At 39.8% G+C, this 14,582-nt stretch overlaps 1 protein-coding gene across 4 annotated transcripts in view; it reads right to left on the bottom strand.

Moving 5' to 3' along the window:
- Positions 1-14,582, bottom strand: part of cltcl1 (clathrin, heavy chain-like 1) — a 110,868-nt gene that overhangs the window by 27,607 nt on the left and 68,679 nt on the right. For 3 of the 4 annotated variants that reach the window (XM_073910008.1, XM_073910007.1, XM_073910006.1), the window contains exons 18-23: positions 11,853-11,975; positions 8,926-9,071; positions 8,421-8,604; positions 4,817-5,009; positions 1,841-1,998; positions 387-551 (exon numbers count right to left, since the gene is read on the bottom strand). In XM_073910008.1, the coding sequence (XP_073766109.1) occupies positions 387-551; positions 1,841-1,998; positions 4,817-5,009; positions 8,421-8,604; positions 8,926-9,071; positions 11,853-11,975 (969 nt within the window). Of the gene's footprint in view, positions 1-386; positions 552-943; positions 1,999-4,816; positions 5,010-8,420; positions 8,605-8,925; positions 9,072-11,852; positions 11,976-14,582 lie in introns of all 4 variants that reach the window. The other variant, XR_012384033.1, reaches the window with a different exon arrangement.

Consider the following 14,582-nt stretch of genomic DNA (forward strand, 5'->3'; position numbering starts at 1 on the left):
TATTTGCAAAGTTTCTTATAGTCAGTTAAATGTCTGTTGAAGGAGCAGTTTCAGCAGATATTAAGTAGACAGTCTACTGATACTCAAATGGAGCATCAAATTAAAATGTTACTAAATAATATCCAGAGAAAGAAGCCTGTAAAATAACAGAGAATGTACTGGCAGTTGATTACAAGGTGTTTGTAGTGTAACTGACAACACCAACCCAGACTATAAAGCAATGCAAACTATTACAAATGTTCATAAAAGTCCCTTTTTGGATTTTTTTAAGGTTAAAGATGAAGAAAGATCAAGCTCCCATAATGCATTTAAAAGCAGAAATAAACAGAAAAAATACAATCATGAATCACAGAATAAAATTAAATCAGTTTGCACTGAATTCCCACCTCTTTCCATGTGCGTGTGCAGCTGGCCTTGCGTGCGCTGTCGACCGCCGCCTGAAACTCTCCCAGATGAACGAGCGTTGACGCCAGACGAGCGAAATTAGACACGTTATTAAAAAGCAGACGAGCGGCTTCAAACATACAGTCTTCATAACACCGCTCACCAACCTACACAGAGAGAAACACATCACACTGAATACAAACATTAATCAGAACATATTCATTCATTCGGTTCAGTCCCTTATTTATTAGGGGTCGCCACAGCAGACTGAACCACCAACTATTCCAGCATATGTTTTACATAGCGAATGCCCTTCTAGCTGCATCCCAGTAATGGGAAACACCCATACACACACATACACTACGGCCAATTTAGCCTATTCAATTTACCTATACCATATGTCTTTAGACTGTGTGAGAAACCGGAGCACTCAGAGGAAACCCACGCCAACAGGAGGAGAACATGCAAACTCCACACAAACGCCAACTGACCCAGCTGGGACTCGAACCAGCAACCTTCTTGCTGTGAGACAACAGTGCTAACCACGGAGCAACCGTGCTACCCTATTAGTTATATCGCTTTAGTGGTTTGATATGTGATGTTTTGTAAACAAATTTCGGGGGGAGCATGCGCAGAAGTTTCCGTATCGAATACGTCATTGACAATTATGCTATTATCAAATCAGCTGTCTTACCTGCAGCATCTCACGACTTTAGCATCCCTCCACCACCCCGTCACCTCACCTCTTAAGCATTATATTCCCGGGAGGGAGTTCTGGGGCTGGGCTAGATACTTCGCTCGAATCCCAACTCCTCTGTTTTCTGATAAGGGGAATAACTCGATTTGGGGTGTCTCCCCAAGCACAGGGGCCTCTCCCCGGACAGCACGCCAAATACGCCTTATTCTTAATCAAATGCAAGTGTGAACTCATGAAGCAGTCAAATATTTCGCCAAACAAATCAGCCACTTCTGACGCTCATAAACAACCATAAAGCCCTCGTACTGCAGGTATTAGGAGGTTTGCTGAAGGTGCAGCTGTTGTGCAGTGAGGGGTTTGCGTCTTTAATAATCTACGACAGTTTGCGTTTATTGAACAGTCAGAATGATTAATAAATCTATGTGAAACAGTCCTGTAAAAGTCACGTCTCGCCTTCAGTTTCGGGCTCAGGCGCACTTTACACTCACACTACAAGCACACTGTGCCAAACCCCAAGTGAACCAAGCTCTGGCACACTTCTTCCAACCGGGTCAAGGCCGGCCAAGAGAACAGTGCCAGAGCCTGATTCAGAGCACTCACACTTCTCAAACGAACCGGGAAACACGCCTGGGCATGGTTCGGATAGCATAGTGTGAGTACACCCTCAGATTACGTCAAACACTGAATAAAACTGCACATTTCAAAGCACTTCACAGGACCTTTAAGGCTATTTTGCTGCTGCATCCCTAGTTTACACACTTGCTGTATGTGAGCGTTGTTTGGACCGTTGATGAAATCCTCCAGTTCTGTCAGACGGTTTGTTTTAGCCAGAGCAAATATGAGCTCCGTCTCCACATACGACTCTTGGGCTTTCTTTCTCGCCATCTGAAGAAACTTTACCAGATCCTCCCAGTTACCTGTTGAAACACAAAATAAAAAATCCCAATGTGGTAAGAAAAATATATTTTTTTAAAGTAAAAACAACATTATTTTACTTACACTATTGGCAGATTATTTAGCTTGTTTTAAGAAAAAGCTCCGTTTACCTGTCTAGAAAATGCATCTTGATTTGGATATTTGGACTTAAAACAAGACAAAAACTGTAAGTAAGAAAAACTATTTTTTTGCAGTGTGTAATTTATTTATTTATTGCTTTATTTGGCAGGGCAGGTGTACATTAATTAACATTGCCGTAAATGCACCAGAATTAACCAAAAGACAATACAAATTATGGCATGGTTATGGTCTCCCTAAAAACAATTATACAATGAACAAAGCTAATATAAAAGAGTACTAAAATGGGCATAGCTATACAAATCTTAATAAATACAGTGTACATAGACAAAACTACAAACATATTTATAAAACACGTATATATTTATACCCAGGGTGGGCCATTTATATGGATACACCTTAATAAAATGGGAATGGTTGGTGAAATTAGCGTCCTGTTTGTGGCACATTATTATATGTGAGGGGGCAAACTTTTCAAGATGGGTGGTGACCATGGTGGCCATTTTGAAGTCGGCCATCTTGGATTAAACTGTTGTTTTTTCAATAGGAAGAGGGTCATGTGACACATCAAACTTATTGGGAATTTCACAAGGAAAACAATGATGTGCTTGGTTTTAACATAACTTTATTCTTTCATGAGTTATTTACAAGTTTCTGACCACTTATACAGTGTGTTTAATGTGCTGCCATTGTGTTGGATTGTCAGTGCAACCCTCTTCTCCCACTCTTCACACACTGATAGCAACACCACAGGAGAAATGCCAGCACAGGCGTCCAGTATCCGTAGTTTCAGGTGCTGCACATCTTGTATCTTCACTCCATAGACAACAAAGATAGTGTGGCCATTCTTCATCAATGGAAACCTCAATGCTGCTGGATATTTGAAACTGCTCCATGATGATGTGTTTCCCTCTTTATGCACTGAAGCTGGCATGTTCCCTGAGTTCCTCCAGCAAGATGGTGCACCACACCACATTATAGGTGTCAGGTCCGAGCATTCCCAGATGAATAGTTTCCTGAAACTGGATTGGTCGTCGTGGGCCAGTTGAATGGCCCCCAAGGTCTCCCGATCTGACCCCCTTAGACTTTTATCTTTGGGGTTATCTGAAGGCAATTGTCTATGGTGTGAAGATACAAGATGTGCAGCACCTGAAACTACAGATACTGGACGCCTGTGCTGCATTTCGCCTGCATTGTTGCTATCAGTGTGTGAAGAGTGGGAGAAGAGGGCTGCACTGACAATCCAACACAATGGCAGCACATTAAACACACTGTATAAGTGGTCAGAAACTTGTAAATAACTCATGAAAGAATAAAGTTATGTTAAAACCAAGCACACCATTGTTTTTCTTGTAAAATTCCCAAAAAGTTTGATGTGTCACATGACCCTCTTCCTATTGAAAAAACAAAAGTTGGATCCAAGATGGCCGACTTCAAAATGGCCACCATGGTCACCACCCATGTTGAGAAGTTTGCCCCCTCACATATACTAATGTGCCACAAACAGGACGTTAATATCACCAACCATTCCCATTTTATTAAGGTGTATCCATATAAATGGCCCACCCTGTATACACAAATAAAACAAGCAAAATGTGGAAACAAAAAGGGGAAAAGACCATAGGCACAGACTAGACATCTGCGCGGGACTAAATTTTGAATCCCGCTCCCGCCAGGTTTTAGCTCGAACCCGACCGCTCCCACTTACATTCAGCATTTGTTGTCCCGCTGCCCGCCCCGCCCCGTTTTCTACCCGCTGCGCCTGATCCCGCTAAAGAGCGGGGTGGAGAACAAAACCGAAAATCACCCAACTTTACAGTCCAGACAGCCTATAACCAGCTGTCTGTATAAACACACACACACACAGCACCAAGCACACAAATACAGACAAAGCTCTCTCTCTCTTATTCGCGCGCGCACTAACACACACACAAGCACCAAGCACACACACAGGCAAATCTCTCTCTCTCTCATTCGCGCGCACACACACACACACACACACACACACACACACACACACACACACACACACACACACACACCTCTCATTCGCGCGTGCGCACACATACACACACTCATTCATTTACACACATACATACGCGTGCTCGCTCGGGAGTCGGGAGTGATATTGCTAGACAGCTCGCTCCCGTCCCAAATTAAACCCGTTACCGACCGCTCCCGTGATTTATTCAGAAATTTATTCCCGCGCCGCAGAAATCTGGTCGAGAATGCAGACCTCCAGCACAGACAACATTCAAATATGAGGAGAAAACTGATTTAGTTTGCAATCAGGAAAGCTTTGAATTCAGGTTTCAGTTCTGTGTTATGTAATGGTAAACGCATTTTAATGTGGGTTTCACCTCATTATCTTTTCGTACGTGACCACATTGTTGCTAGTTCTGCATTTGGTTTTCGCTTTTGCAAAGTAAATGTTTTTACACGCAATTGATTTTTTTATTTTACATTTAGTATTACATTTTGAAGGATTTTAGTTTCATAATAGCGCAGTAAAAACTGACAATACGTCAGACTGGAAACAAACAGGAAGTGCATCTTTAAATTTTAGATTACAAGGGATTTTATTTTTCAGATTTTTTTCTTCATGACATGCACAGATGAATTGTTCACCACAAAACTAGCAATGCGAGCTAACAAAATCAACATGGTTAGTTTTGATTTCATGTGTACATTAAGGTCATTTTAGAAAGACTGATCTCTCACCACTTTTGTTGGCAGCGTCCACCACCTCCATGTATGCAGACGGTTCTCCAGCTTTAATGTAGGAGTCGATGGCCTCCTTCACCAGTCCTCTGTGGAGCTGCGCCTGAGCCAGCTGACTCCACACACACCCGTCCCCACAGCGCTCCGCAAACTCATACGCCCGGTCCAGATTACCAATGTGCTCAATCAGAACCTGCGAAATCAGTCAAAACATTCATTAAAGCTACACAAAGTTAAAAAAAACTTGCAAAGCCAATGTGTGTGTGAACAAATTTATGTGGTTTACAAGGACACAAAGTTGACATGGGTATGACTAAGTTGTACTCTATTATGGTGGTTAACTGGTGTCCCTTTTAATTAATTTGCTTATTTATACTTAAAGAAGTCTTTTGATATTTAAATGTTGCCACAGATTTACTGTGAGGGTTGGGTTTAGGCGAAGGGCTGTATAATAAGTGTTTTTAACAGTATACAATACACTATGCTCATAGAGTGTCCCTGTAAACCATGTATATAAGTTTGTGTGTGTGTGTGTATGTGTGTGAGAGTTTTTGCATCTGTGTATGTACAGGTTCATGTGGTTTACCGGCACATACAGGTTTATGTGGTTTACAGCATTGTAAAATGACAAGGGTATGACTTAATTGTACTGTGTTAAGGTGGTTAATAGGCGTCCTTATAATTCAAATTGCTTAAAAATGATATTAACAAGGTCTTTGGATATTCAAAATTGTCCACGTTTCCTATGAGGGTTGGATTTGGGGTACAGCCATACAAACATTTTTTACAGTGTTTACAGTGTTTATGTGGTTTATGGGGACACAAAGTTGTATCAAGACATGGGTATGACCTAGTTGTACTTTATTAAGGTGGTAAAATGGTGTCCCTGCAATTTAATTAGCTTAAAAATCATACTTAAAGTCTTTGATATTTAAATGTTGCCACAGGTTTACTGTGAGGGTTGGGTTTAGGTAAAAGGCTATATATTAAGTGTTTTTTACAGTATAAAATACACTATGCCCATAGAGTGTCCCTGTAAACCATCTATACAAGTTTGTGTGTGTGTGCATGTGTGTGTATGTGTGTGCGCGTGTGTGAGAGAGTTTTTTGCATCTGTGTGTGTACAGGTTTATGTGGTTTACAGAGACACACAGGTTTGTGTGGTTTGCATTGTATAATGATAGGAATATGACCAAATTGTACTCTATTAAAGTGGTTAATTGGTGTCCCTGTAATTCAAACTGCTTAAAAATCATTTTAACAAAGTCTTTTGATATTCATCATCCACATACTTTCTATGAGGGTTGGGTTTAGGATTAGGGCCATATAATAAGTGGCTTTTACAGTATAAAATACATTACGCCTATGGAGTGTCCCTGTAAATCATGCATGCAAGTTTGTGTGTGTGTGTTTGTGCCGGTGTGTGTACAGGTTTATGTGGCATACAGGAACACAATGTTGTATAATGACATGGGCATGACTTAATTGTACTGTGTTAAGGTGGTTAATAGGCATCATTATAATTCAAATTGCTTAAAAATGATATTAACAAGGTCTTTGGATATTCAAAATTGTCCACGTTTCCTATGAGGGTTGGATTTGGGGTAGAGCCATACAATAATCGGTTTTTACAGTGTTTACAAGTTTATGTGGTTTATGGGGACACAAAGTTGTTTCAAGACATGGGTATGACCTAGTTGTACTTTATTAAGGTGGTTAAATGGTGTCCCTGCAATTTAATTAGCTTAAAAATCATACTTAAAGTCTTTGATATTTAAATGTTGCCACAGGTTTACTGTGAGGGTTGGGTTTAGGTAAAAGGCTATATATTAAGTGTTTTTTACAGTATAAAATACACTATGCCCATAGAGTGTCCCTGTAAACCATCTATACAAGTTTGTGTGTGTGTATATGTGTGTGCGAGTGTGTGAGAGAGTTTTTGCATCTGTGTATGTACAGGTTTATGTGGTTTACAGAGACACACAGGTTTGTGTGGTTTGCATTGTATAATGGTAGGAATATGACCTAGTTGTACCCTATTAAAGTGGTTAATTGGTGTCCCTGTAATTCAAACTGCTTAAAAATCATTTTAACTGTCATGTTCACCAGCGAACAACCACCAGATGTCGCTGGTAAACACACACACACACTTAGAACTACACTTTTCCTGGACTACAACTTCATACATGCTCTTCGCCCACACACCTGCTTTCTCATTTAGCTTGATTTACATTCACACCTGAGGACTTTCAGAGACTGATTTACACACACTATTTAAGCCACACATTCACTCCTTCAGTTTGCCGAGTCTTGTTTATCTGTAAGGTGACATTACAACGAGTTATCCTGGTCTTGTTTCTCTGTGTTTTGAACCTAGCCTTGTTTGTTTAGTTTTCCTTGTGAGCCGCCTGCCTTTCGACCTCTTGCTTGTTAAATTGACTATGATTCTGGATTGTCCTCACACACCTGTTTGCTCCCGTATTGACCACTGCTTGCCTGACTGTGAATAAACCTGCACATTGGATCCTACCTTCTGTTGTCAGTGTCACTCCCCGGCGTTACATTAACAAAGTCTTTTGATATTCATCATCCACATACTTTCTATGAGGGTTGGGTTTAGGATTAGGGCCATATAATAAGTGGCTTTTACAGTATAAAATACATTACGCCTATGGAGTGTCCCTGTAAATCATGCATGCAAGTTTGTGTGTGTGTGTTTGTGCAGGTTTATGTGGTTTACAGGAACACAACGTTGTATAATGACAAGGGTATGACATAATTGTACTGTATTAAGGTGGTTAGTAGGCGTCCTTATAATTCAAATTGCTTAAAAATGATATTAACAAGGTCTTTGGATATTCAAAATTGTCCACGTTTCCTATGAGGGTTGGTTTTTGGGGTACAGCCATACAATAATCGTTTTTTTACAGTATAAAACACATTATGCCTAAGTCAGGTTTACAAGTTTATGTGGTTTATGGGGACACAAACTTGTATAATGACATGGGTATGACACAGTTGTACTCTATTAATGTGGTTAATTGGTGTCCCTGCAATTTAATTAGCTTAAAAATCATACTTAAAGTCTTTGATATTTAAATGTAGCCACAGGTTTACTGTGAGGGTTGGATTTAGGCGAATGTCTATATAATAATTGTTTTTTACAGTATAAGATACTCTACGCATATGGAGTGTCCCTGTAAACCATGTATACAAGTTTGTTTGTGTGTGTGTGCACGTTTGTGAGATAGTTTTTGCATCTGTGTATGTACAGGTTGATGTGGTTTACAGGGACACACAGGTTTATGTGGTTTACATTGTATAATGACAAGAATATGACCTAAGGAGGGTTTGCAAGTTTAATTGGTCTACAAGGACGCAAAGTTGTATAATAGCATGGGTATGACCTAGTTGTACTCTATTAAGGTGGTTAATTGGTGTCCCTGTAATTTAAGTAGCTTAAAAATCATACTTTGACATTTAAATGTTGCCACAGGTTTGCTGCGAGGGTTGGGTTTAAGGGTCTGGGTTTAAGGAGTGTCCCTGTAAACCATGTATACAAGTCCTTGTGTGTGTGTGTGTGTGTGTGTCTGTACTGGAGTACCTGTATGGCAGATGTGTTGACGTCAAACTTCTTGAAGATGGAGAAAGCTTCCTCATAGAGTTCATTGCTGATGGCGATGTTGGCGATGTCCGGAGCATCATAATTATCCAGCTGATTGATAAACTCCATCACCCGCGTTCGGTCCGCTTTAATGGCTGTTAGGATCAGCAGGTTCTGCAGGTTTCTGAGGCATAGAGAAGGCCAATTAAGTTCATTCAATTCCTCTATAGCGCATTTGCTAGGACTGTGGGGGAAACCGGAGCACCCGGAGGAAACCCACACCAACATGGGGAGAACATGCAAACTACACACTGAAACGCCAACTGACCCAGCTGGGACTCGAACCAGTGACCTTCTTGCTGTGAGGTGACAGTGCTAACTACTAAAACACTGTCACCATATTTTTATAGTATTTATTTACTCCTTTATTTTGTGGTGAGCTCTGCTGAGACATGAATTTTCCTTTGGGATTAATAAAGACTTAACTAAGGCACTAACTAATTACCTGTGTTCACTGAATATTGAATTCTCCAGGACGATTTTCTCCAGCAGCTCTATGAGTTCATTAGGCAGATCAGCCGTCATGAAGGCCTTCACCGTCACCGACACCTCTTCTGGGTCCTGCGTCTCCGGCAGAGCTGTCTGAACCACCTACACACACAATATTCAGCATTAAAATTGCTGTATGTATATGTTTGACTCTTCAAAATCATAAAAATACCATAATATGTTTGCAAATATTTGGGAAACACGCCAAGTGAACATATTTGTTTATCTGGAAAACAACGCTGAAGTCTGATACTCCTCTTTGAGTTCTGTGTCGGAATATCTGTCCTTGTTTTGATCTGCGTAACCCCGCCCACTGCCAGTTTAACCAATTATATTTCAGCACTCTGGGTTGCCTTGGTGGAAAACACTGCGGATTTCATTTCAGTCTAAAAGGATGCATTAATTTATGCAGGCACTGCCAAAAATGCAGCTTCCGAAATGAGACGCTGATTCAGAGTTGTAAGAATCCACATGGGGAGGTTTTTAATAACCGAATAATATAAATAAGACAGCATAAAACATTAGCTGAGCAGTTTAGGCTTGATAGTCACTCACTCCTGTTTGTGTTGTCAATCAATTGGGAGGGCTGGGTTAAAAAACAACAACACAGGCTCAACAGGCGCATTTACACTATCGTGCCTAAAGCGAGCGAGCTAAGGCCAGTCGCATTTCCACTGTCACTTCCAGGGCCTGATCAGGCCAAAGCGGGGCTTTCTCAAGGCACAGTGGCCGGACTTTTTTGGCTTGCCGAAAACCTTGGGTCAAAGAGGGCCAGCTGGGGCTTCGGGGCGGAGTGAAAGGAGAGGCGGACTTTGCCTGAGTCTGATAAAGATGGCAAGCCGTCATTACACTAGTTTTCCGATCGCACACAAGTACATGCGACAAACAAATAAATAAATAAGGGAAAGAAGACAAGGCTGTTGCATAAAATAATAAAGTTACTTTGCTGTGAATTTAAATAAATAAAAAAATAAATAAAAATTTTTAAATAAAAAATAAATTTTTTAAATCTTTAAAAATTTATTTTTCTTTGCTGTGTCCTCCTTGATGTTTCAATAGCGCATAATAATGTTTACACCATATTAAAGACACAGCAGCCAGTAAAGGTTGTCGAGAACTTTTGTCAAGTTTAAAAGGTGTGTTTGCACCATACGTGCACGTTAGATGCCTGTATGTGTGTGAGATGCTTTACAGATCTGTTGATGCCACGCGGCTTCTGTCTTTTTGATTTATATTGGAGATAATACACAATATGAACACAACAGAAAGACATAAAGCTCTACAAACTACGTGTCCACATTTGTAGGCTCAAATCAATAGTGTTATATCTAGATAAAATAGCAGCTATATTGAAATAATTTAAAGAATTACAAATAAATAAATAAACCAATGTAAAACAAACGATGTAGGTATAAACAATACATAAATTAAACCATTTTAAAGCCATATTAAACTTTCAATTTACTAAAGCCTCTCTGAAAATAGATTTTAGAAATTTTCTAAAAACAATAAACTTTAAAATGATTAAAATGTTATTTATAAAGTATTTAAATATGATGATGTTAATCAAATCGTGCAAACAGAGGATTTTTGGGTGAGTGAAAGCAGAAACGACCGTCTTTTCTGTCACTCAGTCCAGCGCAGCGTCGCTTTACAAACGCATTGGGGAAAACTGCAAATACACAATGTGTTCTGTGTCCTCAAACTAGTGTTTATGCTTTTGTAGGTCGTAAAATTTAACTATGAAATTTTAAATGTAGAGCTTTATTAGTGAATAGCTGCTGAACTCAACGAAATATAGGCTATAATTTATTACTTGCTCTTATGTGCTGAAACACTTAACACTTTACTTAAGATCACAGAATAATATGCAACATCTTCAAATAAAGAGGAATTACCTAATGAATGTCATATAGCCAAGAGAAAAATTAACATGTTTTAGGTCTCTCCTGAGCATTTGGGCTGAATGTTTGATGACGTCTATTAAAAAGAGGATGCTATAAAATACATTTCATACCGAGTTTTTACTGGAGACTTTCTGTGGTTTTATATTATGGATGGTGTGTTCACTGCGCTGGTGCTCTGCCTCCGTTAGTGGCGAGACCACTCGATGCACGATGCCAACAGCCGGTCGGTGAGTGAACAAATATAATGAATGGAAACACACAGGACTGTGCAAATAGATATGTACTGCTGTAGAGTAGCGTGTCATATGTTTGTGTCGGTTGTGTTCATTTTAATGGTTTGGTGTTGATGCGATGGTGTGCTTTACCTGCTTGATTCCCGCTGAAGTGGGCAAGTTGTGTGGCGTTTGATTAGGGGGATGTTCTGGGGGCGGGGTTTGCGTGACGCTCTGCGAGCTACTAGCCTGACAGTGAAAACGTGACATGATTTTGGCCTCACTGCTCAACCTCCCGGGCGATACAAGCCCTGGCTCGCACTGGCCCGACAGTGGAAATGTGGCTATTGAGGATGTGTGCCTAGGGCTACATATTTGGCAAACCGAAAATATCTGCACTGAGATTCGTCTGGGTGCATCTTGTGTGTAAAGAATGGTAAGTATGGTAAGCAAATGTGGCTCAGCGACGTATTTGAGATTGGCAGAAATGTACAAGCTGTCCTCTGGTGGGTTTTTGAGAATTGGCAGGTATGAGAAAGCATGCCCCAGTAATGAATTTGAAATTGTCAAAAATATACACTGCGCCCTCTAGTGGATTTGTGAAAGCAAATCCTCAAGCAGACGTAGCCCCAGGCCTGTATTTCGCAGATCCTAAAAATGTACACCTGGGTAACAATACCTAGGTTCAACAATTAGGTGTCTACATTCTGCACCTATAACAATCAATAATCAGCTGTTGCGTGATGTCTGAGAGAGACTCTTGCCTGGTCGATCAGTGGTCGTCTGTAGGGGTTCGTCTCCTCCAGAACACGAGCCCACAGATCCGGATCCTTCCGCCGCACCAGATACCGCGACTCACTTTTAAACAATGAGTTCTCGTTGCACACCTACACAAAGACAATTCATATCAAAACTGAAGCTAGTATGAACACTGCAGGTCATTAGGCATTAAATGGTCATGAAACCAACAGACAAACAACACTATTTAAAACATAATAGTTTTAATATTTAACTTATTGATATTAATATTTATTCATTAAGATGAACCCCAAGGGGGTCCCACAATTAATCACAACCACATAATAACAACACAAGACAAAACATAATTTACACAACATCCAAAAACATGACATAACATCAAAAAATACTAAATAAATAAAAGAAAGTAAAAGAAAAATAATAATAAAAAAGAAAAAGAAAAGAATAATAACTAATATGTTATTTCTTCGCCACGATGACAGGCAAGGCAAGTTTATTTTAAAAGCACATTTCATACACAATGGTAATTCAAATTGCTTTACAGGAACAAGAACAAAAGAAACCAATTACAAATAGTAAAAAGTAAATAAAAATGTATTTAAAAATTTAAATGCGTTAAACAGGTTTTAAAAGGCACCTATTTTACTCATTTTTCAAGATTTCAAATCCAGAATGTGTCTGTAAAGTTTCAGCTCAAAACACCAATCAGATTATTTGTTTGTGTGTATTGGACATTTGAGCTGTTTTCACTTTGAAGCTGTTTAGAAGCCTGTGCCTTAATGCAAATGAGCTGAATCTTCCCGCCCACCATTCCCACGTGCGTGTCAGAGCCTAATGCCCCGTTTCCACTGAGTATTGTGGTACGCTATGGTACGATACGGTTCGGTACGCTTTTATGCGAACTGTAATGTACCACTTTTTTGGCACCCTTTCAAAAGGGCACCAAACATGAGAAAGGGTACCAAAAGGTGGAGCTACACAAGCAGCTGAACGCTGATTGGTTACAGAGATACATCACAAGCTCATGTGGAGCTAGCCAGAATGAAAACAAAGGAACCACCACGTTAAAATACAAAGGCGAGACATTACACCATATTTCTATATGCACATAATAATGAGCCATAGATGACCTAAGCTCAAACAAACCTTGTCGTTGTCTTGATGTACTGTACAGACACACAAAGCCAAGAAGAACAAAATCTGCCGTGTCCTGTTGTTGTTTTACAAGGCGGTCTAAAAGTGCGATTAGTTTTTTTTTGTTTTGAGCTCTTGATCGTGTCTATAATTGATAAAACAAACTTCTTGAGCTAATGATAATAACGTGTGTGATTATTGAAGTGTCTCCTCTCCTTCATCTGTGAAGGATCATAGAATATTATTAGCAGTATTATTTATTATATGCATATTTATATTAGTTTTTATTAAAAACAAGCTTAGATTTGCCCACCTGTCAGGTTTTGGACAATATGGGTCGCAGCATGTGTATTAGTATATAACTCAATTTTTTGAGCTCACTTCATCATTATTGTTGATTTATTCGTTTGCTGGAAATCAGAACTGAATTTAGAAATAGTTTAGAAACAAATTTTTGTGCTTAACAAACTAAATTAATTATGTATAGGCTAATGCATATCTGTGCGTACAACACGTTTCCCTATCCAAGAGAGTGAAAGTGAAAGTAAAGAATGAGGAGGCTCATCTCTCATTCTCACGCTGCAGATGCTCTGTTTAACTGCTTTCTCTCTAGTGAGGTGTTCAGTTTTTCCACTTACAAAGTCTGTCATGTAAATAAAAATTGCGCTATGGTTTATTCATTTATTCATTTTATTAATCATCCCTTTATTAATCCAGGGTCGCAACAGCGGAATGAACCGCCAACTTATCCAGCAAGTTTTTACACAGCGGATGCCCTTCCTTCCGCAACCCATCACTGGGAAACATCCACACATACATTCACACACACACACTCATACACTACGGACAATTTAGCCTACCCAAGTTACCTGTACCGCATGTCTTTGGACTGTGGGGGAAACCGGAGCACTCGGAGGAAACCCACGCGAAGGCAGGGAGAACATGCAAAGTCCACACAGAAACGCCAACTGAGCCGAGGTTCGAACCAGCAACCCAGCGACCTTCTTGCTGTGAGGCGACAGCACTATCTACTGCGCCACTGCGTCGCCCGCTATAATTTACATGATCCTAAAGATCTGAGTGATCTGTTAGGTTTGTATTCAGTGAGTATATCTGTGATGTATTGAGGTCCTAGGCCATTTAGTGATTTATAGACCAGTAATAATACTTTAAAATGTATTCTGAATGTAACTGGGAGCCAGTGTAGAGACCTGAGGTCAGGTGTGATGTGCTTTGATTTTCTGTTTCTGGTAAGAATCCTGGCCGCAGCGTTCTGGATGAGTAACTTTACTAGCTTTATGCAAGAAACTCATATTCAGCTTAAAGTGCAATTTAAAGGCTTGGCTAGGTTAATTAGGTTAAGTGAATATTTTGTTCTCTTTGACTCGGATGGAAACAATGTTTTTATACTCAAATGTTTTATGCAATATTACAGTTGAATTGACATGCTTTGATGGAAACATAGCTACTAACTTCCTGTTACAAAGTTTTGTTTAGGGCAGGGGTTCTCAACTGGTTTGGCCACGGGACCCACATTTTTACATGGTCATAATGCCGCGACCCAAATTTTTAGGAACTATAATACAATTTTAGGAATTATA

This window comes from Danio rerio, chromosome 8 (genome assembly GCF_049306965.1).
Source record: "Danio rerio strain Tuebingen ecotype United States chromosome 8, GRCz12tu, whole genome shotgun sequence".
Lineage (NCBI taxonomy): Eukaryota > Metazoa > Chordata > Actinopteri > Cypriniformes > Danionidae > Danio > Danio rerio.